The sequence below is a fragment of the Antennarius striatus genome, chromosome 19 (assembly GCF_040054535.1).
Source record: "Antennarius striatus isolate MH-2024 chromosome 19, ASM4005453v1, whole genome shotgun sequence".
NCBI lineage: Eukaryota > Metazoa > Chordata > Actinopteri > Lophiiformes > Antennariidae > Antennarius > Antennarius striatus.
Window position 1 is genome coordinate 1,571,806 of NC_090794.1, and position 22,090 is coordinate 1,593,895.

General features: G+C 49.6%; 2 protein-coding genes across 2 annotated transcripts in view; one reads left to right on the top strand and one right to left on the bottom strand.

Annotated features, from left to right (window-relative positions):
- Positions 1 to 1,181: 1,181 nt before the first annotated feature.
- Positions 1,182 to 2,773, bottom strand: mrpl19 (mitochondrial ribosomal protein L19). Its single transcript, XM_068341768.1, has 6 exons — positions 2,644 to 2,773; positions 2,359 to 2,482; positions 2,154 to 2,272; positions 1,933 to 2,067; positions 1,675 to 1,856; positions 1,182 to 1,597 (listed from the first exon to the last, which is right to left on the bottom strand). Exons 1-6 carry the CDS (start codon positions 2,720 to 2,722, stop codon positions 1,376 to 1,378), a joined length of 861 nt encoding a protein of 286 aa, XP_068197869.1. The 5' UTR covers positions 2,723 to 2,773; the 3' UTR covers positions 1,182 to 1,375.
- Positions 2,774 to 2,882: 109 nt separating this feature from the next.
- LOC137613000 (protein eva-1 homolog A) overlaps positions 2,883 to 22,090 on the top strand; it is a 39,451-nt gene continuing 20,243 nt past the window's right edge. The window contains exons 1-5 of the mRNA XM_068341762.1: positions 2,883 to 3,643; positions 13,196 to 13,419; positions 14,476 to 14,599; positions 14,690 to 14,842; positions 21,617 to 21,760. Coding sequence (XP_068197863.1) covers positions 3,544 to 3,643; positions 13,196 to 13,419; positions 14,476 to 14,599; positions 14,690 to 14,842; positions 21,617 to 21,760 — 745 coding nt within the window. The 5' untranslated portion in view covers positions 2,883 to 3,543. The remainder of the gene's footprint in view (positions 3,644 to 13,195; positions 13,420 to 14,475; positions 14,600 to 14,689; positions 14,843 to 21,616; positions 21,761 to 22,090) is intronic.

Consider the following 22,090-nt stretch of genomic DNA (forward strand, 5'->3'; position numbering starts at 1 on the left):
ATCGGGTCCAGGATTAATGTAGCGTGGCAAGTCGACGACGTGACGAGGGAGAGAAATGATCAACACTCTGTGGTCCAACACGACGGGTTTGGGATCAGGAGAGACCCGTTAACCTGATCCAGATCCAGATCCAGATCCAGCTTCTGGTTCCTGAGGAATCTGATCCCGTTCTGGGATGTTCCTGGTTTTCCTGCTTCAGATCCACCATGATGCCTCTAAGATGATCCAGGACTTGTTCTGGAACCCGGGTCTTGATGTGGTCTGCTTCGAATCTTCATCCATCTTCATCTTCCTCACAGATGGAGACGTTCTCTTCCAGGACTTCTTGATCCGTGACGGGATCCATCAGATTACTGGATTCTAGTGGACCGGCAGGCGAAGCTGAACCACAACATCACCAGTGCTGCTTCTCCTGGATCTGATCCAGATGGTCCTGGTTGCTGGTTTTTCTGGATCCTAACAGCCGGGTTTCTCCAGCAGCACCTCAGGACTTGATCACTGGACCATTTCCCTCAAACGCCCCCGTTTAAAGGCCCAAACGCAGCGTCTGATCGCTGGGAGCCGGAGCTTCTTCCCCTGCGGGGCCGTAAAGGCGACAGGAATAATCTCTCCACTCGGCTCCATCTCCACACAGGAAATCTGTGTGGTCCGTAATGAGCTCAGTAAACATCTGCTGCTCCTGTATTAGAGACCATTTTCCCTGCGTCTCATCCTGTAATATGGAGAAATTAGAGTGCAGGGACTCGTTCGGCGTGTTTACACACACATCCAGCCGGAGCAGACTTAACATGAGGACTCCAAGTGTTTTTATACGAGCCGGCTGACGCGCTAACATACCATCTCCGCACCGCAATTTTCCATCCGCAACAGTAAAACGCTACCGGGTGTCCTCAGAGCGCAGTCCCTGAACGGCGAGTTTATTTTATTTTATTCTCCTTTCGAGGGTGGCATCCCGCGAAAATTTATCCGGACGTCTTTTATCCGTGAAAACCGTCAAGCTAAGTTTTTAACGACCGGATGGTTCCGTAAAATCCGTTGTTTGGAAACATCATCAGTCGGAATAATAAAGCGTAAATCTGTTTCCCTGGAGACCAACGGGATCTGGAACGTGGAGAAATGCCGCCACCTGGTGGGCAGTCGGCGTCACTGCGTGGGATTCAAGCGTCAGGGGGAGACACGAATGGTTTTACGTTACTTTATTGTAGAAAACATCGGCAGCAGCTCCACGGCGGTGGTGATAACAACGGAACAGAATCCTGGACCCGTCCAGAACTGGTTCCACCTTGGCGGGTACTGGGGATCCGGTCAGGACCGCCCACTTTAACGTCCACGGGAAAAAAAAAAAGTCCTCCAACAGCGGCGAATCCCGCCTTCTTCACTTGCTCATCTCCTGCTGGACCTCCTCCGCGATCTTCCCCTCCAGCTCGGACGTGTCGTACTCCTTCAGCATGTCGTATTCCTGCCAAGGCTCCGCCCACTTTTGGGCCTCCTCCATCTGCTCCGGCGACAGCGCCAGGTCGAAGCGGATCCCTTGGATGTTGAACTTGGGGCGCTCCCAGCGTTTGGACCACGGCTTGGGGAGCATCATCACCTTCGTCTGACGAGGAGGAGACGTTTTCAGTCACTTTCCACTCTTTCTTTCCCGCGGATGAGCCGATGTTCGCTCGCTCCTACCTGGTTGACGGGAACCTCCGCGGTGGAGGACAGGTACACCGGCTTCATGTCCGGGTCCACGGTGCTGTACTTGGGCAGGGCGTCCCTCAGGTACATCAGGTTGTCGTCCAGCCGCTTCTCCAGCTTCAGCACCTCGATCTTCTGGATGCGGGGGTTGTACATCTCGTAGCAGATCTCCACGCCTGAAGGAAAAACGCCACCACGTTAGCCTCGCCTCCCCTCCCGCGTTTATCGGACCGGCAGAGGTCGTGACCTCACCTTGGGCGTCGATGACGTTCCTCAGGACGAACGTGGCCCCCAGCCCCTTCCCCTTTATCTGCGTGCAGATCCCAACGAAGCGGTTGGTTTTCCCGCTGGCGTGAGGATCCGCCATCGTCACCGCCAGGATGCTTCCTGGGGAAAAAAAAACCAAACAAACCCAGAAGGTTCAGGGTCGGATCCGGTGACCCAGAACCGTTCATGGACCCGGTTCTTCTCACCCGCGTAGAACTCTGGGATGTCGATCACTTTCCTCCTGCGGATCATGTCCTTCCTCTCCATGTAGAACTTCAGCGGGTCGGTTCTCTGCCTGGGGGGGATGAACTCCTGGCTCAGGAACCTGGGGGGGGGGGGGGCAGAAGCACAGGATTCTACTTCCTGTTTACGTCCATGTCTACAGCACCACGTGTGTCTGCGGGTCCCTACTTCCGCTGGGACGCCTCCGCCTGCCCTTCATCCACGATGACGGGTTTGGATGGGGGGGTGAACTTAGGCGGCTGGTTGAGGTTACCCCCCGACGCCAAACGCAACCCGGAAGTGGACAGGAGTCCTGGAAGAGAGACATCCAATCAGCCTCCGCTATCCAGAAGCTAGTTAGCTAACGCTAGCTGGATTTAGCTACTGCGCAGCGGGTTTAAAAACGTCTTTAAAGAATTAATTCACTTTATAAAAGTATTAAAAAACAAAACGGGGCTCGTTCGGTTTCCTTACGTGCATTCCGGAGTCGGACGTGACCCAGTAACCTCAGCGGATTCATGCCTTTACCCAGTCCTCTCACGCAGGCGGCCATGACTGCACTTCCGGGTTTAGCCTGTTGTCTACGGAAGCCGCAAAAAGTCAAACAGCAACGAAGCGGAAATCTTATAGGAATTGAAGTGTCGGTTATTGTCCACCAGATGGCGCAGCTGCTCTGTCAATTTTCCTTAATCAAATTTAAAGCTTTTAAATGACTTTAAACCTTCACAGAAAAACAGCAGCTACATATTTAATTAAGAATTTAATTTTTTTTTTAGTAAATTAATTCAATTTTTTTTTTAGAGTACTGTTTATACGTATAAATGGGGAGGGAGGGGGTTAGGTCATCACATGATGTTGATTAGAAACAGCTGATTTTTTTTTTTTGAAACTGAATAGAACTGATTCATTAAATCAGAAAGACGAGAATAAGAGATCTTTTATTTCCAGGAAGTTAAACGTGATAAACTCCTCTGTAGCTTCCGATCTCGAGTTGTCAGGAGTTCGGTTGATTTCACTCTTCCTCCGGTTCCGAGATCCAACCTGACCCCCAAAAGATCCAGTTAAAAATCCGTCCACAGCTTACGCTGCTTTGCTCACACGCCTGCGTTGTATTTCTTCGCGGGTGTGGAGGGGAACTCTGGGTCTTTGGGACCATGCAGGGGCGCGGCGGTCCTCCAGGTGGGCTGCCTCCAAACTGCAAACACGCAGTTAGAAATCCACACAAGCGCCTCGCAGGAGCCTCGAACGCGTTCTGGCGGCGGGAGGATGATGGGAGACTAGAGACATGGGACCCCCTCCTCTCCTCTGAACCCCGATGCTGCTGGACTTTCTAATGCTACGGAGGAGGAACCCCCAAACTTCGAGGCTTCAAGTATGTTCTTCTCGGATGGGACTATCTCAGCCGTCACGTATGCGCTCCTGTTGGGAATAACGTGCCTCTGCGACTTCACCAAGACCCACTCGGACTTCTCAGGTTGGGAATTCAGAGTTTTTTTTCAGAGTTCTTTTCCAAACTGTCTCCGCGTCTTGTTTTATTCTGCGCTTGGAGTTAAATCTAATTATAGGTGCGCAATCCGCGCCAGTGGGGGGGATGAAAAACAGTTTTATTCGTCATTACGCACGTTTTAAACCCGTTTGGCACGACTCCCACTACACCCTAGCGTCACATCTGGGGGGCCACTCGTGTCCGTGGCGTGCTCCAGCATGTTTGACGCATGTTTGCGTCCTAAACCGACCAGAACACAACTTTTAAATACATTTAAACTTGCGGAAAACACCTGTGTCGCGCTTATCTCGTGAAGAATGACCCACATAAGACGCGTGGAAGTGGAGCAGGTTCCCCTTTAGAGGGGGGGGGGGGTGAGGGTCCGTATCTGCAGGAGATAACCCACTGATGGAGTGGAGATTAAGTTGGTGGGGGGGGGGGTTAATGTGTCACCAGGAGGGGTCTGGACCGAGTGTGCGTCTTTACGCATCCGTGACGCGGATGTGGAGTGTTTTCATCAGCTTTATGACGTCACCCAGGAGGAGAGGTCAGGTGTTTGCGTCTAGTTCCTGGGATGTGCCACCTCCCGTTTTGGTTTTACGCGCAGCCCCTCCCCCGTGTTGATCCACGGAACTAATGAGTCCCCGGAGGCGAGTCCGCCGGTTGGGTTTACGGTGCCATAAAACAGGAAGGCCGCTTTGTGTCGGTGTTAATTGGCCTCCAATGGAGTCTAATGGCTGGAAACAAGCAGCTGCGCGTCACCTGCCCCTCTGTGCGTGACCGCGCATGTGTCTAACGAGCTGCTAAAGACGCGTCGTAGCGAAGGCCGTTAACGAGGCTGCGTTTCCTTCGTGTGTCGGTGGTTTGGTCATAAATAGAGAAATGAGTGGATCTAATGGTTAATTAAATCAGGTGGGGGTTTGGGGGGGGGGGGGCATCGTGATACGGATTATTTCCACGACATGGAACAAGATAAAAAAGAAGATGTAATACGTCGCCCCCCGGCAGGTGTTCAGCCTGTCAGACAAGACTGAGGGTTAAAGTTACGAAACTGCAATCTGATTCTCAATCGATTGTCTGGGTCGTAACTCAAAGACTGATCAATATTTTTCAATGCAACTCGGAGGAGGCATCAAACACACACCGGAGCACCATCGGTTGGAATTATGGGATGTTTGGACTTGGAATTGCTCTTCAAATTAAACAACTTTATTTATGCAGACGGTCTGGCGGTGACGCCGTTGGGTCTGTCCACCAATCAGGGACGTGCATTCAGAGATGCTGACAGGTGGGTGCGTTTTATAAATGGGGGGCGGTGGGCGGGGGGGGTCCCCTTCTGTCCTCACATTCTTGACCAGCTGGAGTCTCCATGGAGACGGCGTTCTGATTGGCGGACGCTGCTGGGCACGATGTCGTTTCATCTCCCGCCGGTTTTCATCGCTCGGCGTGACGTTAGCTCCGCGTTTCCACGGCGCCCTGTTATCATCTTCTATTTTGCAGCCATCTGAGAGGCTAATTAGGGGGTGTGAGGTGAGATGCGCTACCGCTAACGCCCCCACCCCCCCAACCCCCGGGCTAACAGACGTAGCGAGTTAGCTGATGAAAGGTCTTTTGTTTTATGAGACGTCGGCGTTACGGCGCGAGACGAGATGAAGGGCTCAGGCGTTTCGAGCACTTCCTGTTTCTAAATTCTGCAGCGGAGAAACTTTCCTTCCTTCCTCGCGTCTGTCAGGAAACCCCCCCCCCCTGCAGGAGAACGCCCCCTCCCACCCCCCGTTTAACCCCGGTCAATGAGACAGGAGACCGCCGGGGGCCCGAGGGGTCAACTGAGGTCAACCCGTAGTGACTGTGGTGGTAATGGGGTGGGGGGGGGGTCATCCATCTTCCTGTTCTCCACCAGGCCGACATGTTGGTGCCGTCAGAAGAAGATTTCAGGTCATGAATTTAGATTCCAGTGATTTTAATTCAAATAAAATCAACTTTTTCAGGATTTAAAGATGATTCTAATTATAATTAGAAGTTAATTCATCAGAAATCAGGGTGTGATTGTCAACGCTTAACGATTAAACGATTTTTAGCTTTAGCATTAGCATTCCGCCCCCACCCCCCCATGCCACCCTTCCCACTCATATCTTCATCCACTGTACTCTGATTTTCCACAGTGGGCATAAGCTAGAAGCACCCCCCCCCCCTACACACACACACACACACACATCCAACCCCCCCGCGCCCCCCCCCCCGGCTCGGCTGATCACTGTTTCCATGTCTGAGCGCCAGGTGAGTTCTGTCCAAACAAATCCCGCCTGGCGTTTGTTTTGTCTGTGGCGGGGCGGACGGCTGGTGGGGGGGGGGGGGCAGGCATCAGGCCCATTAAATGTGTGTGTGTGTGTGTGGGGGGGGGGGGCAGGGGAGTAACTCAAGGAGTGAATGCGGGTCTGACAGGAGTCGGTTGTGAGGACGCTTCTGTTTGTGGAAGGAGGGGCCGGCATCAGGGAGTCTCGGTTAAACTTTATTGATCCGATCGGTTCAGAACAATAATTGTCAACAGGCAGGAGACGGGAGCCTAAAGCTAGGACCCGACTGGGTTGAGTTCCCTTCTTCAACGTCCTGACAAGACGCCTCATGCAGCCGCGGCCCGGTGCATGCTGGGAAACATGAGCCTCCAGCAGGACGATGAAGGATGGGGTGTTTACGGCAGGGACAGCGTCTTCCTCCCCATGAGGCACGTGTTTGGGTTTAGTTTCATTAAGTTCTTCAAACATCTCAGATATCCCGAGGCGTCAGGCGGGCTTTTTCCCATCATGCATTTCAAGCGAAATAAACTGCGGGTGTGAGCGTCTGGGCGATGTTCCGTAATGTCTATCATCACCACGGCGACTGGATCCAAAGAGAATCGCTGTAATTACAGCGAGAGTCGATGTCACCTGTCTGAAACATGATGGGGGGGGGTGAAAGTCGAGCCGCTGAACGTGATTGGACGTCTGAATTGGCAGTCGACGCCCACCAGCAGTCAGCCTTTAATGTCATAACTATTGTTTTGCACACAATCCTCTTTATCCCAGTCGCCCAATCAGCTGTCGGCGCTGGAGGGGTTTTATGGTAATGACTGTTATTGGGGAGGAAAGAAGGGGCGGGGCTTATACGTAGACATCGCAGGCGTGTGTTTGCAAGAATTGTGCAAGAATCTCCGAAGAAAAATTTTTTTTCAGTGACATCCCAGCATTTTAAAAACTTTTTCGGTCTTTTTTTTTAGCTTGTTAATAATTTAAAAACGTAAAAAATCTCGTCGGATGAGAGGGTGATACCTGTCGCTGCAGGTACGCCGCCGCCCCGCCCCAAAGGACGGACCTCAGATATGCAAACAGAAACAAATGTTGAGTAAGAGTCTGGAGGGTGCGTTTGAATTACGCACCCCGAGGCGCACGCCGACACGCTAACGGCTAAAGTCGGCTCCTCCTCCTGGAGGATTCAGGACGCCATTTTTTTTTCCTGCTGTGATTGAACCCCCGGCAGTCTGGCCAGTCGGAACAAGGAGGCATTGTGTCGCCCCCCCCCCCCCCCTCCAAAAACACGATGTCAGACTGACATTCTGCATTACAGCACGCTACAACAGCCTTCTCCCCTAGCGCCGCTAATCCGTTGCCCACGCCCACCTCACCTCCGTGGGAGTGGGAGGAACGCCGTCTTGCTGTTACGGCGTTCGAGCTAAGTGCTGAAAATAGAGACGGGCGGGGGAATCGGGGGGGGGGGGGGATCGGCGATGCCAAACAGCCGGAGCGTAATGACAGGAATGAAGGCCGAGGGCTGCTGGGAGTTTTTACAGACGGTTTCGCGGTTTTTTTTGGGATTGGCGAATGGCGAAAGAGAAATGAGTCAAAAGCGAAAGTTGAAGCGAAAAAGTGAAAAAACGCTTCAGTCGGAAAGGACATTTTTACTGCGTAGAACAAGTTTCTACAATGTTGTTGATGTAATTTAAATTTATCTTCTGTTTACTTTTAAACTTGTCCGATGAGAGGAAGTACCTCTCCGTCCCAGCAGGGGGCAGTAGTCTGTATTCGTCAGCATTAACTTGTTTCCTCACCTTTGGTTCTCATTGATTGAACAGCCAGTCAGAGATTTCTCTACCTGATAGGCTCAGCTATAATTCCACGCGCTTGATTGGCTGAACACCTGCAAATGGGCGGGGCTTGCATCAGCCATCAAAGCGGGGGTTTTTTTGGCGACAGCAATAAAACTATTTTCTATAAATGGTGATTTGTCTCCAACGGTGCTACGACCAATAGAAAGCGACAACAGACCGTCTGTCAGTGCCTGAGGCTACCTCAGCCCCGCCCACCAGTCATTCACGTCCAATCCGCTGCGGCGAGACGGGCTGAAGAGACATCTGTCCACTGTAAGGCTAACACGCATGCATCTGTCTGCTGGAAGGAGGCTCATAATGAGGCAGTCTGCCCCCCCCCAACCCCATCACACCCCCCCAGGCCGTAAAAGTGACCATTAAGATGACAGATCCTCGCCCCCCCCCATCTTTCTGTCCCAGTCTTTCTCTGTGGGCGTCTGAACATGCTACCAAACCAGAGTGGGGGGGGCGTTCCCGGAACTTCAGTGGCACCCCTCACCCCCCCCCCCCCAGTCCCATCATAAGAGACAACAGACATGCTTAAATAGTCGAAGTGAAAGCGTCCTCTCATCTGGCGACCTCTGACCTCCAGGGGTCGTAAAGAGAGGCACGTGCTAACAGAGGTCATGGGAGGATGTGGGCGGGGCTGGGGGGGTATCGAGGGACTCCCTGGGGTAGAATCTCGGGCAACCGTCCCACTGTGAGGTCATCTCCGACCCCGGCAGATGTTTTATAGCAGCACCCCCCCTTCCATTGTCACAGGAGTTAGCTTACAGGGCGAACGTCATACTTAACCATATTAGCTCGCTAGCTAGCTAGCGTGACTCCTCTGAAATGATGACATCACAGCCCAGCTTCCTGTTCGCGTATTACGATTCCAGTTGCTGTTTTGGAGCGCTGGTGGAGGAGGAGCTAGATCGCAGTATTAGCAACGTTAGCGATGTTAGCTCGATATACCGTTGCGTAAAATCCGACAGTGAAACGTTAGTTGTAATAAATAGAAACGTGTAACAAAAACACTCAAAACGCAACGGAATCTCCCTCGCCCTGGAATAAAACTCTTGGCCAATCAGCTTCATGAGGACCGCACGCTTGTTGTTACGTCAGATTTGATTGGCTGCAACCGAGCAAGTCATCAAGGCTTTTTTTAACCATATGTTTAAAAAAGAGTAAAGACAGGACCAACTGAAGGTTCGATACCTGCGTTTGAACATACAGTATGTAGCGACAATCGGCTAACTGCTAGCGAGGGCACACCTGCTAGCATGCTTGATTTCACTCTACGCAGATGACTCGCAGCTCTTTGCACCAGTTGAGTGCCTTAAACGGCGACTCTGCTCCCGACTTTCGTTGGAGGTTTTAGCCTAATGTTTCTTGGGATTAGCTCGATTAGCAGAAACGACGCTAATCCAGAACGTGACTGCGGCGGCCAGACGAACGTATTGTAAGCGGAGGAATGCGACGCATTTCAGGAATCCGACCGGCGAGGAGTAATTTGTTGGCGCTCACGTGAACTGGACTCTACTTTCTACTCGCGTTCGAGGCTTCTTAGCTCGACCCGACTCGTTGGGGTCGCGTTCAGCTGCGAGGTGAAGGCGGAGTTCAACCGCCAATGATTTAGAGGCTGCAGTCTTTTTTCTTTTTGCGGAAGTCGTACCTCGCTCCGGAGGCCCTCTGTGGTTTGCGGTGGAAGAGTAATTACTACGACGCCTAAAGCCGCCACTTCCTGTCTCTAAAGAGACTGCCCAGCCTCTTCCATGTGCTCATCTCCATCTCTACCTTTCTTGACCGTCCTCCATCGCGTTTTTATCTCCGCGTCTGCAGGGAAACCTCCTCTCCCCAGTTGTCACCACTTGAAGGGAGTTCCTCCTCCGGATTGAGACCTTCATCTGTGGAGTTGATGGTTTGATGCCTGTAATTTACTTAAAATATCACCAATAAAGTCACCGAGCTGTAAAGGCTTAAATACCCCGAGATGAAACGTGACGCCTTTTGATTTACTGGCTTTCAGGAGCGACTTTATGTCTCCGCGTTTACGCATCACGTGTCGCTTACGTGATTGATTCAAGTGGATTCCGGTTTTAACTCTTTGTTTTTACCGCCTGTTGATCGTCTCTTTTAGAACTCGTAATCCGTAATCCTTATTTATTCTGCGAGGTTTCACTCAATGAAAGAGGCTTTACGAGCGTCGCCTCTTATAACGCCTCGCTAACACTTAGCATTGTTCATTCTCCAGGATCGACCAATCAGAGGAGAGTAGGACCTACCGGTCGTACTCTTGACTGAAGTAATGGAGTACTTCCAGGATGTAACCCGCACCGGGTTGTGACTAATCGGTGAGGAAAGCCGACGCCTAGAGGCCTCCTTTTGTGTCGTGTTGACACAACACAACGTTAGCCCGTCGCTAATCTCCATCATACCTGACCCCCCTACGCCCCCCAGCTACAGGTCAGACTTCAGGGTGGTCACATGACCGCAAACAAGGAGCTGATTTTACACCAGTGCAGATCATAAGGCTCTTATGACGGGCTTAAGTCGCTTCACATAATGACATAGGACAGTGGTCCCAAACCCCCGGGTCGTGGACCGGTACAGGTCCGTGGGTCAGTCGGTACCGGTCCACGATGTTTAGTTTTTCACTCTTGACGCTTGTGAAGATTGTGCCTCGGTCACATGACTACCTTCTTAACCCTTACAGCCCTGACCTATTTTGGCCGTTTTTTGGTACTTTTGACATTTGTCTCTATATACCACATTAAAAATGATTTAACATACCCATGATTGGTATGTTTATCTTCAGCACAACTTCAGCTATATGAAGAGACAGTTTTTATTTACCTATAACTTATTATATTGACATATTGGGGCAAAATAGACACACAGTCAAATTCGGAAATGTAAAAATTGTATTTTATTGCACATAAAAACCAAACACATGCTCATGGAATTGATTTTTAGCTCCAAAAAGGTTTGCCATAGTCTTCTTACATAATAACACAGTTTGTGCCACTTGTGCCGCTCTTCAAAGCAGTTTTCCAAAATAAGACGCATCCCGGTGTGACAAAATGCACCAATCGCCAGACATGTTTACATCACGTGAAGACATGCGTCATCGCTTGTACGTTAAACGTTAAACCGATTCATGGCGCTAAAAAGTCCACTGACGCAGGCGCGGTTGTTGATGGCGTTCCCCGTTGTCACGGCGACCTGCTTTCCTTTCAGCGCCTGAATAAACAAACCTGCAGACATAACAGCGAGGGAGTTAAAGACGGAGTCTGAGCCCAGATGAAAGCAGCGACGCCTGGGTGTTCCTCTGGCATTGTTCGGCCTTCTGCCGCTCGGGGACACCCGTCATTGGCTGGGCGGTTTACACAGGTGCCCTAAACCCCGCCTGATTCGTGAAAGGAGGCCTCGACAGGTAGCGTGACGGGAACAATGGCGACGCTCCTGAAGGAGAGCGAGGGACGGATTCTTTGTGAAAACACCTGAGGCTTCAGGTGAGATAATCTGTTTGCCTTTTTTTTTTTTTTTTTTTTACCCAAGATCCCACTTTGTGGCGAAGGAGGGAGGGCTTAGTCGTCGCCCCGCCTTCCTTGTGCGAATTCAAACGACGCATCTTCCATCTCCTCTGGTTTCCACGCCGACGCGCCGCTGACGACTCGGTTGAGCTAGCGGCGCTGGCGTTCCTCCAAGAACCAGCGTGGATAAGGCGATTCTGTTACACACACACACCCCACAGAAGTGTTTGTGTGTGTGTGTGTGTGTGTGTGTGTGTGGTCTCGCCTCGCTGCCAGGCTGAACGCCAAGCCCCCCCCCTCACCCTTTGTGGAATGTGGCGTGCAAAACACACCTTCCAAAGTCAGAATCTACTCATTTCCTGTGAAAAGAGTTTTCATTCCCATAGTCAGAAAAGATAAAATCATCCTAATCCGAACCTCGGCTCATCCCAAGATTGGGATTACAGCGGTTCGTAAAGCCGCTCACCATCGGATTTGGGTTAACCTGGTAAATACGGGATTAGCTCGTAGCGATAGCGTTAATTTACGGGTACGTATCCCAACTACTTGTGCACCTGCTGTCTGTTTCCACGCCGCCTCCGCCCGTTCCGTTTGGAGCGAGTCTGACCTTTGACCTCCTGAGAATGCGTCTCGTTTCCCTCTTCTTTTTTTTTGAACGGCGGCGATAAGACGACAGTGCGTCGTGTTTATTTCCTCTTCCCAACCCAACGCTAACCAAACACGGCTGATTGCGTCACGGCGGTTGTCCGTTTGGGCGAGTGCGCGTCGCGTCGGCATCGTAAGCGTGTTTGCTCTCCTGTAAACGTGTTTGCGGAGCTCTTAGCGGGAAGCCGGACCTTGTTTTTCAGTTGGGGAGGGAAAAACAGTTGCATTTTTTTTAAAAAACATTATGAATTTATTGCCTCTAACAAACCAACGATCTCTGATTCACCTGCATCAAAAATGACAAATGTGACTATTGAACGCGTTTGTCTCCTTCCAGCGTGTAAATAAAGGCTCTTCTTTATCTGGCTGGAATGTTAATGGCGTCCTTTTGTGGGGGGGGTGGGGGGTGGGGGGGTAGGGAGGCTCCCCTTATCCGCTCTGACTGGCAGCTCTCAGCGAGTCTTAATGGGGAAGGGCAGCGGCAGACGAGAGCATTCTGTAGGTTAAATGAGAGTTCAGGCATCCGGTTGCTAATGGAAACGAGAGCGACGTCTGTTAGCGCTTTGAGCTAACGCTCTCAGAACAGAGATAACGTGCGACTTGTAGAAAGATTCCCAAACTGTCAGGCTCAGAAATCCGTGTCTGGTATTTTTGTAATATCAAACAGCCGTGACCGGAGGGCTAACGCTAACACCCACAGAAGCTAAAGCTTTATTCTCTGTTGTTGTGGTATTCCTGGCCTGGGGGGGGGCGTTTAGATGTGAGCAGCGCTCTGTCGTGACTTGCTTCTATGCAGCGCGACTAAATCCGTGTAAACACCCCATTATTGAAGAAAAAAAAAAAAGCACTTAGCGTAGCTGTAGCATGCTACCGATAGCGTTCTGCATCAGTAACATTCAGAAATAGGTTGACGGGGTTTAGCTCCGTGCTAATGGTGAATGCTAGTTTTGATCTGGTTTGTGTAAACACTATTATGAAAACCAAAAAAACCCCACTTAGCATAGCCGTAGCATGCTACCAGCTGTGTTCTGCAACAGTAGCATGCAGAAACAGATTGGTTGGGTTTAGCTCCATGCTAACTGGTGAATGTAATCTGGTTTGTGTTTAGACTTTTGTTATCAAACAAAAAATAGTTCTTAGCATAGCTTTAGCATGCTACTGACAGCGTTCCGCAACATTAGCATGCAGAAAGAGGTTAACTTGGTTTAGCTCCATGCTAACGGTGAATGCTACCTTTAATCTGGTTAATCCCTGCAGGTTACCTGTCCAGAGTGTTGAGGAACTACACCGAGCGGGCCTGTGACGGAGAGTTCTTGTCGGTTCGCTGCCCGCCCCGCACCACCATCACCGTCCAATCGGCTTTCTACGGACGGAGAGGCGCCTCGGACCCCCAGCGATGCCCCCACACCTACCAGGCCCTCCTGAGCCCCTATAGCGGTCCGGAGGATGACCGGCATTGCTCGGTGTCCACTGCACTACAGGTAAGAACGGACGAGCCGTTTGGTCGTCATGTTAAAGGAAATGGTTCAACATTCCCTCCGTTTACGAACGGACATCCTCCCGACAGGAAGTCCCTCGGAACGCTCCGATTGGACGCGGGTTCCGCTGATTATGTGAGGCTTTCTTGTGTTTTCCGGTAAATTTCATGGACGGACAGGAAGGTGATTGTATTGGAGAGAGAGAATTGAACCGATTCCAACTTTATCACCGTTACCTTGTTGGAGGCGCACGTTTGAGGCTATTTAATGCTTATTTTGATTAGCAATAATAAATATATCTGGATTGTGAAAGACATCCTGGCATTATCAACTCATCTGTTGCATAAACGAGTTGTGATTCCTGCATTCGTGCATCGTCTTTTTGGACAGAGTTCATGCTAACTCTTGTAGCCTAAAGATAATGGGTGAAGATTTGGGTTTAAAATGTAATTAAATTTAATTAGATTATTAAATTGAATTCAAATTAAATTTTGATTACTTTTAATTTAAATTAAAAAAATGTATTTTATTTTATTTAAATTCAATTCAATTTAATTATTTAATTACATTTAATTTAATTTAATTTTCAGGATCTTGAGCAAGGAAGAGACTCTGATTTGATTCTGGATTTAGTTTTCATCCAGTAAAAACCCATCGAGACGGAACACCTGCACTTGTAACTGGTGTTTTATTTTGGGGGAGTCCACAGATAACCCTCATTTTATCATCCACATTCCATCCTCTGGTGTATCAGATGCCTTCCCTTTGTTAAATTGGTTGGAGGCTCCATTCAGACGCTTCTCCTCCGAGTCGGATCTCGTAGCGGGACAACGTTCCAGAATGTCCTCACCTGCGTTGTCGCCGGGCCGAGACGATGAAACCGGAGACGGGTTGCCAGGGAAGACGGAGCGGAGCGTTTCCACGGATTCCACCTCCCCCGGCCCGTTTGAAGTGGTTTCACGTGTTCCTGCCGCCGCTCCTCGCCATCGCCGGCGTATTGTCCTCCTTCTAAGGCTCTCTTTGGTCTCGCCCCCTGCCCCCCCCCCCCCACACTTTTAGAAGATGCTGGACGAGTGCCAGGACCGACGGAGCTGCCGGGTCCTCGTCAACAGCCGGGTGTTCGGGGCCGATCCGTGTCCCGGCAGCAGCAAACACCTCAGCGTCGGGTACAGATGCAGACCCAGTAAGTCCACTGACCCCTCCCCCATCACATACTGTATTTCAATCTATTTCCTGATTTCTATCGTCTTCTACCCCCCCTGCCCCCACTCAGACGAGTATAAGAGTAAGGTGGCCTGTGAGGAGGACAGGATGAGGCTGAGCTGCAAACGGGGGATGCAGATCGCCGTTTACTCCGCCATGTTCGGACGGTCCCAGCAGGGCACCCTGGAGTGTCCCCTTCACCACCGGAGGGCGCCGTCAGTGGGTGAGGCACCGGGCGTGGCGGGGCGGGGCCTTTTGTGTAATTCGATTTTGGCCAAAATGAAATGCTACAGAAAAACCTCGAGATGATGTCACTAAATGTTTACAGGTTTGAAAGGTAGGTGCTACCGCTAATGCTAATGCTAATCACGAAGTAGGTAAATCATAGTCGAGCTTGCAATTGCATTTACTCAAAATTTGAATCTGATTTCCTGTTTATTAATCAGTTTGACTCGTCGCGTTTGTTTCATACACGTTAAGTCTGAACTAGTTAGCACACACTTTTACATTTGCACTATTTCTGTTCCCTGTTTTCCCTAGTCCCACCCTTCTTTGTGGTGATTGGTTGATATGCCTGTCCTGTGATTGACTCGTCAGGTGAATTTGGAGCCTTTTTGTTTTAGGAAAGAATAAAAAATAAGTAGTCGTGTCTTCTTAAACGTATCTAAAGGGTATTTGAAGGCTAAAAATCAATAGATAAGTTATCGATGAACAAGATATATACACCTATTGATCAGACCAAACTCAAAAAAACACCTGCATTTTAAACCAATCAGATGTCAGAGTTGGTTAGAGTAGGTGGTTCTTATACTTTCATGTTTTTTTCTAGCCCAGACCAGGTTGGACCACCCAGGATAAACGTTAGCTGGCTAGGATTTAACCACGACTTACAAATGGGTTCATGAACCTGGTGGTTCTGTTGGGTCCACCAGCAGAACCCCCCCCCCCCCAAAAAAAACAAAAAAACATTGCATCAGTTTAGGGGTTCAACCTGAGGTCGGGGGAGGAATGAGATTTAATTTTACATGAAGACACAAACGGGGAATGCTAATGGCGCCCGTTGGCCTCTTGTCCTGCTAATGCTCTTATTCATATTAATGATTTGAAAGCCTGGAGTTGGTCTCACTCTGGGCTTTCATTGGTTCTTTTTACCGGACCAGAACATAGACAGAGGCATCCCCAGATTCCCCCGGTCATTAATTTGTTTTGGCTTGAGGGATATTGTCTCGACCGACTTCCTGCATTGGTACGCGATGTCAACCGTCCAAGCTGCGGTTGGTTATTTAAACTTTATAAAAGCATTTATTTGTGAGGAAGGCATGCTGGGATACAGGAAACCGCCACTCAGGCTCAGATAGACACAAACACACACTGCCAGGGGAATTGAGGGGATGAGGATCGGGTGTCGGTCATCCAAGAGTTTGTGCCTGTGGAAAAGGGACAGTATTGAGTTCCCTCCAAGTGTTTGTGAGCGGGATCTCCAGAAGTATCCTCACCCTTGTTCAGGGGAATGTTAATGACTTGGAGCCGGAGCTACCGAGGTGGCGCCGGCCTCCGCTGGGTGACTCATTTATTTCTCTTTAGCCTTTGTCTCGTTAATGTATAGGACTCAAAAGGACGCCGAGCTTGGCGTTGTAAATAAGTAGCCCGGGCAGGTTTAAGTCAACTGGTGTGTGCAAAGCTGGGAGGGAGTAACGCACCGGAGAGGGAACGACCGATGCACGAGTACGCACAAGTATTTCTCGACTGATACCCAGTCAGTCACCCGTTGGTCACAAGAACGAGAGACTCTTGCCCCTGAAATCTTTTAAATCTCAAAAGACTGTGGCAGGTAAACGGGGATGGTCAGTCAATCAGTCAAGAACAAAATAATTGGAGAAACTTGAATTCAAGGGATTCGGGACATCTATTTTCCAGGATCTTCATATTTTGGGTGTTATTTGCATCGTTCAAAATGACACGAAATATAGTTTTACACACTCACATGGAGGCAAACCAGGAAGCAGTGACAGGTAGAGGAGGCGAAGTTGTCAGGATGTGGGCCGGCCTGATATAGGGTTTCAAACCCAGGATTAAATACAGTAGCTGAGTTCTCACAGCACCAACAGAAACCGGACTCTGCTGTTACAGTTGTCCAATAAAGGCCGGATTAGAGCGGAGGAGCGGCGGCGTCTCCTGTCAAATCACAAGTTAACCCTGCTTGTGTTGACATCGCCCAGACGGTCCGACGTGCACGACGCCTTGTTTTTTTTGCGTCTCCCTTTAACACAGCACGCTTTTCAATTTCTACAACGTGAAAACACACGTGTACGAACACTCCAACCCACCCGCAAACGCCTTTCACCTCCTCCGGGCTGTGCCAGACTGTCTAGCAGTACCTTTGTGGGATTCCCCGTTTCATGTCGGCCTCACGTCACCGGCGGCAGGAAGCGAGGGTGGCTTGATTGACAGCTCAGACACACACCGTTCATTATCTCGACATGCTCTTTCTCTTTTGGCCCTCATTAACAAGGAGCCTGTGCAACTTGGCTGCTGCGTGGCATGGAAGTCTATTTCATGCCTGTTTTGGTTTTATATCTCCTTAAACGAGTATCTAAAGGAGGTGGAGTGCTCTCCTAAACCGCATTGTCCTGGCAACCGTGTCTGAACTTGCACACCTTGATGCACCTGCCCAGGATTCAGTCAGGGAAATTGCAATCGCACAAAAAGAAGTAAAAGAATAAGACAAGGAGCTCACAAAATAAAACGGTGCTCAGATGGATGCTTTAAGGGGAAACGCTAGACGTTCAGAATCCCGATAGTGAAAGCTCTGTCCTCTTCACTTCTCAGCGTGGACAGAAGGACACTACCCAAGGACCTCGAGGTCCATGAGGAATTAAAAGGTCATGATCCAGGTTAGGAACAGTCTTTTAAGGTGATTGGTAACATATACTCTAAAAGCAACCAATGTGAACCCAGGTGGTCAGTTTCAAAGACCACTTATACACGACAATGAAGTCATGAGAAAAACATGCATTTTCCGCCATGCAAAATGAAAGATCCTATCTAACCTCATTTTGGAGGTTGTTGGAACACGATTGAACGTGTCGCTCAACATCAGCAATACGCCTTGCAAAAGGCTCGATAAGTTCCAACAGGTAACAAACCCAATAACACCTGTAATGACTTTTAATATGCATTGCGTCATCTGCGTAACAAGATGTACTACATCCACATATGGCCCAGAGGGATCAGTGAGTAAGAAAAGGATTGGTTGAGGAAGCGACTCTTGAGTGGCACAATTTATTAATTTTATATTGGTATTCATACTCTGCGACCATTTCAAGCATATTTGTGCTTGTTTGACTACAAATATTGAATGAAAATATTACTGTCACCATATTTGTTGTTGAAACTTTTGACTCTTAATGAGCCTTCAGAGAAGGGTTACACTTCACTTCCTGCTAAATAGAACGTGACATTTCAACATTCCAGTCTCGTCTATGAATGTCCTGAGCTGGTGAATGTTGCCGTCCCGTATATAGAACCCTATCGCGGACCAACACAAGCGCACCCATAGACATGTGCACAGGAATAAGCCCCCTTTGATCCCGTCTGCTCCTTAGTTTTCAGGGTGGGGCTGGGCTGCTGGAGTTAGACAGGTCTTGGCGGCGATGGAGAATCCTCAAAGCAAAGGGGCCTGCTTCATCCCTCCTCTCATCTGCCCCATTACCATCACACACACTTCTTGACATCTAAATAGCCCCCCATGCTTGGCATGCGAGGTCTGATTTTTGTTTTTTTTTTTTTAAAGGCTGCTATGTTTTCACTTTTGAGTTTGTGCCACGGTTCGGAATTTAACAGTAGCTTATTAAAGCCGAACATGCACAGCTGTAGTTCAAATTTAACGCCTGTTTTTTTACGGGCCCGTTCCAGTTGTTGGGGTGTGACCGCTTTGCTGTAACTCTATCTGCAGCTCTCTGTCTGATGATGCATTCAACGGCAGATAAAAAGCAGGATGTCCGTGTTTTTTTAAGGCAATTTGCAGAAAAGATAGGAAGAAAGAACTCTGGTCGACTGATTTCCCTTTGGTGACTAAGAAAACAAAACCCTCCGAAACATTTGGACTCTTGCTTCACGCTGCATGCATAATGCTTCCCTGAGGGCGGCGCTGTTTACTGGTAGCATTTAACAGTATTAAATAGCATTTTGTGAGTGATAGCATGACTCTTTTGGCAGCGAAGGTCTCCGACTCTAGAAATAACCCGCTATCGACTTACAAGCGGTAGCGTAGAGTACACTTGTGACCTTCGGGAATCTTTAAGACTGGATCCGACTCGTTGTAACACTGGAGTTCACTGTGTTCCAGTAAAATGGATCCTCCTGAGGGGAATCCACCGTTTACAGTAAATCAAACCGGAGAGAGGTCTCATTCATTAGTGGCGTGCACAGGAAGTGCTTGGCGTGTGCCGCTCCAATAGCCCTGAAAGTCACCCTACTAACATACAAAGACTTAATCCCACAACAATGACCTAACCCTCCCGTATGAAATGATATCTTTTCCATGCGAGTCGGTGTGCAAAAGGAGGTGAGACCTTCTCGACAAGACTATCCGCCCTTTGTCTTAGGAATTCCAGGAAAGGTGTGCGTGGGTGGAGGGTTGCTGGGCAGATATTCCAGGAAGCGTTGCCGTCTATTTTTATAATGATAACGTGATTGCAATGCTGGTACCTTCATTCTCAAAAAAGTTGGAAAATTGGTCGATTCCCGTTGAGGACGGCACCCCGAGGTCGAAGCTACCTTGAGCAAACGTCGACTTACAACCACGAGTGATTGATGCCCCAGGAGGAGGAAGCTGCAGGAAATCAGGTCATGAAGGAGGAAGGAGACGTCTGTAACGTTGATTTAAAGAGGCTGTTGGTCACGATGGGTGAAGGTTGTGTCTTTGCCCTGTCTTGCGTGCGCCCTTTGACCTCAGACTGTGACCAATCACGAATGAGACTACGTTCCAAGTCCCTTTCCGTGACCGTGGACGGTCTTGCCTGATGTTGCGGCCCGTCCTCGATGGGCCTAACGAAAGATTGAGGGTAAAGGTTAAGGGTTTGAGGGATTATTCGTTCATGTTGTCCCCCTCCCTCTATGCTTGTCCATCTGAATTAACAGCGCTAATGGGAGCCAGAAGAGGTCGGACCCCGAAGGAAAGCTCTTTTCAGCTACAATATAATGTTGAAAATAAATGTATCCCTGGAAATCCCTAACCGTCTCTGATCCCACCCCCCCACCCAGACCCCCCCCCGCGCTCTACTAATCACCCAGTCAGAGAATCAAAGCTTCAGCTAATGGGGACCTGTCTGTCAACGGGGGGGAACGTTTCCAGCGTGACACGGCAGCTCAAACGAGCCCTCGGGGGAGGGAAAGTGAGGGGAGGGGGCACATTTAAGTACATAAGGAGGAGCAGGAGGCTTTTGTTCTGCGGCATCTGTGCGCGGATAAAATTTACATAAATTAGCAAAATTCCTTTTAGGAAATTGTTGCTGAGAAACATTCCTGGACCTGCGCCGCAATCCAGATTCACCCCTTCTTTCCCGACCCACATTCTTTCTCGCTGTTTAAGTTTCGCGGAAATCCATCCCGTATTTTTTTTTTTTTCCTGCTGATTAGAGGATGATCAGGTGATCTGAGGGTAATCAGCCAATCGGGAGGTAGTCACAGTAGAGACGGTACATCCAACACTTCCTTGGACCGGCTGTTTTTGGGTCGTGAGTGTTTGGGTCGGTCCTCGTGTGTCGGACCAGTTATCCGGTTACGCTAACTGGTTCCCACGGGCTTCCTCGCTGCATCCCGGTCTGGAATTCCAGTGCTTGGGCTCCAGCTGGGGGAGTGTCCGGTTGCCCTTTTCCAACTGACAGACATCGATTGGGTCCGCATTCCTCAGAGTCTCTCCATAATGTTGTTGTGATTGTGTAAACCCAACGTGGACCAATCGGCGAGTTTCCAGTGTTTATCCTGCGCACCTCCACCGGTTCGTCCTTCTTCACTTCCCGACGGGGGCGTTTGCCCTTTGACCCGGGCCATCGTTTGTCGCCGCCCGTTGACGTGTGAAGCCAAGCCGTAACCGGCCCCTTACCTCCACCTTTCTGATCTCTCACTCACTCTCTCTGTTTTTGGGGGCCCCAACGAGGGTAAATGGTGTAAAAGCAAAGTGTCACCTTTCAAAGGCTCGTCTCCCGGTGCTGCTAGATGGAGCGAAAGGGTCCTGGGGAGGCATCCATGTGGAACCCCAACGCGGCCGCATTCCCACAAGCCCCAGCAGGAGGGTCTCGGTCCGGGTGCGACTCCAGGTCACGACATGGATCACTGACTAGAAACCATCAGGGATTCTAGACCAGTCTTGAATTGAAGGGAAATGCTGTATGATGTTGTCTCATCTAACAGATCAATCGATTACCTAATAATCACCTGATTAATCAATGATGACAGGAATCAAATGTGATAAGACTTTAAATTGATCTTTTTGCCGATGTTGTGATTAATGTGACGGAGGAAGGAAGTTAGAGAAGAACCTCATTTGTCCATCCACACTCCACAGAAGAGAGGGACACACACACACACACACACACACACACACACACACACACACACACACACACACACACTGGATCAGGTGTCCTTAAACAATGTGAGGCCTCTGTAAGGTTTCTGGATGTGGGTCTGATGTGGACAAGGGCCCCAACATGAGAGCTGAGAGGGCCTTTACGTGTGTGTGTGTGTGTGTGTGTGTGTGTGTGTGTGTGTGTGTGTGTGTGTGTGTGTGTGTGTGTGTGTGTGTGTTACTCAAACACAGACTCATGTAGTTCTTTTGTGCCTGAAGTGTTACCCGTCCATCAAACGTCCTGCAGAGTCAGACTCTTCGGTTCGTCTCAATCCTTAGATGATTGATTGATTGATTGATTGGAACTGCTATTTGTTTCTTTACGTTAGCGTACTTGCTAAGCGTTTGAGGCCATCTCTTCTCCAGACTGCCAGTCGTCTGAGGCTCTCCCGGTCCTGACCGCCCGCTGTCAGGGGAAGTCCAGCTGTCTGGTTCGAGCCTCCACCAGAGACTTTGGTGACCCCTGCTACTCCGGAACCAGGAAGTACCTCAGCGTCATCTACACCTGTGGTGAGTCCCTTCACACCTTCACAGAAGGGTTCATCTTCCCACCAGCAGGGGGTGCTGGTCGCCCATAAATCACCTGTCAGCTAGGAGACCTTAATTTCTGACCGTCTAATCGTGATGCCGTTGGAGGCACAACTATTAAACTTTAAAATGCATACTGCTTTTACTATTTTTAGGCAAATCCGACAGCATCTGTAGCTCAGAGAAACCATGCAAGTTTCTACCTTGTAAAGGAAAAACCGTCGAAATGAATGAATGAAGCGGCTTGAGAGAGGAGTCAGACAAGTTCACACAGAAAAGGTCTTTTTTCATCAGGATGAGGAGGAACGACAG

Excerpts from the sequence above, each read along its gene's own strand:
- mrpl19 (XM_068341768.1), bottom strand. The coding sequence starts at position 2,722 with ATGGCCGCCTGCGTGAGAGGACTGGGTAAAGGCATGAATCCGCTGAGG. Across the intron at positions 2,483-2,643 it reads CGTCCGACTCCGGAATGCAC|GACTCCTGTCCACTTCCGGG; the intron begins GTAAGGAAACCG and ends TCTCTCTTCCAG. Across the intron at positions 1,598-1,674 it reads CGGAGGTTCCCGTCAACCAG|ACGAAGGTGATGATGCTCCC; the intron begins GTAGGAGCGAGC and ends CCTCCTCGTCAG.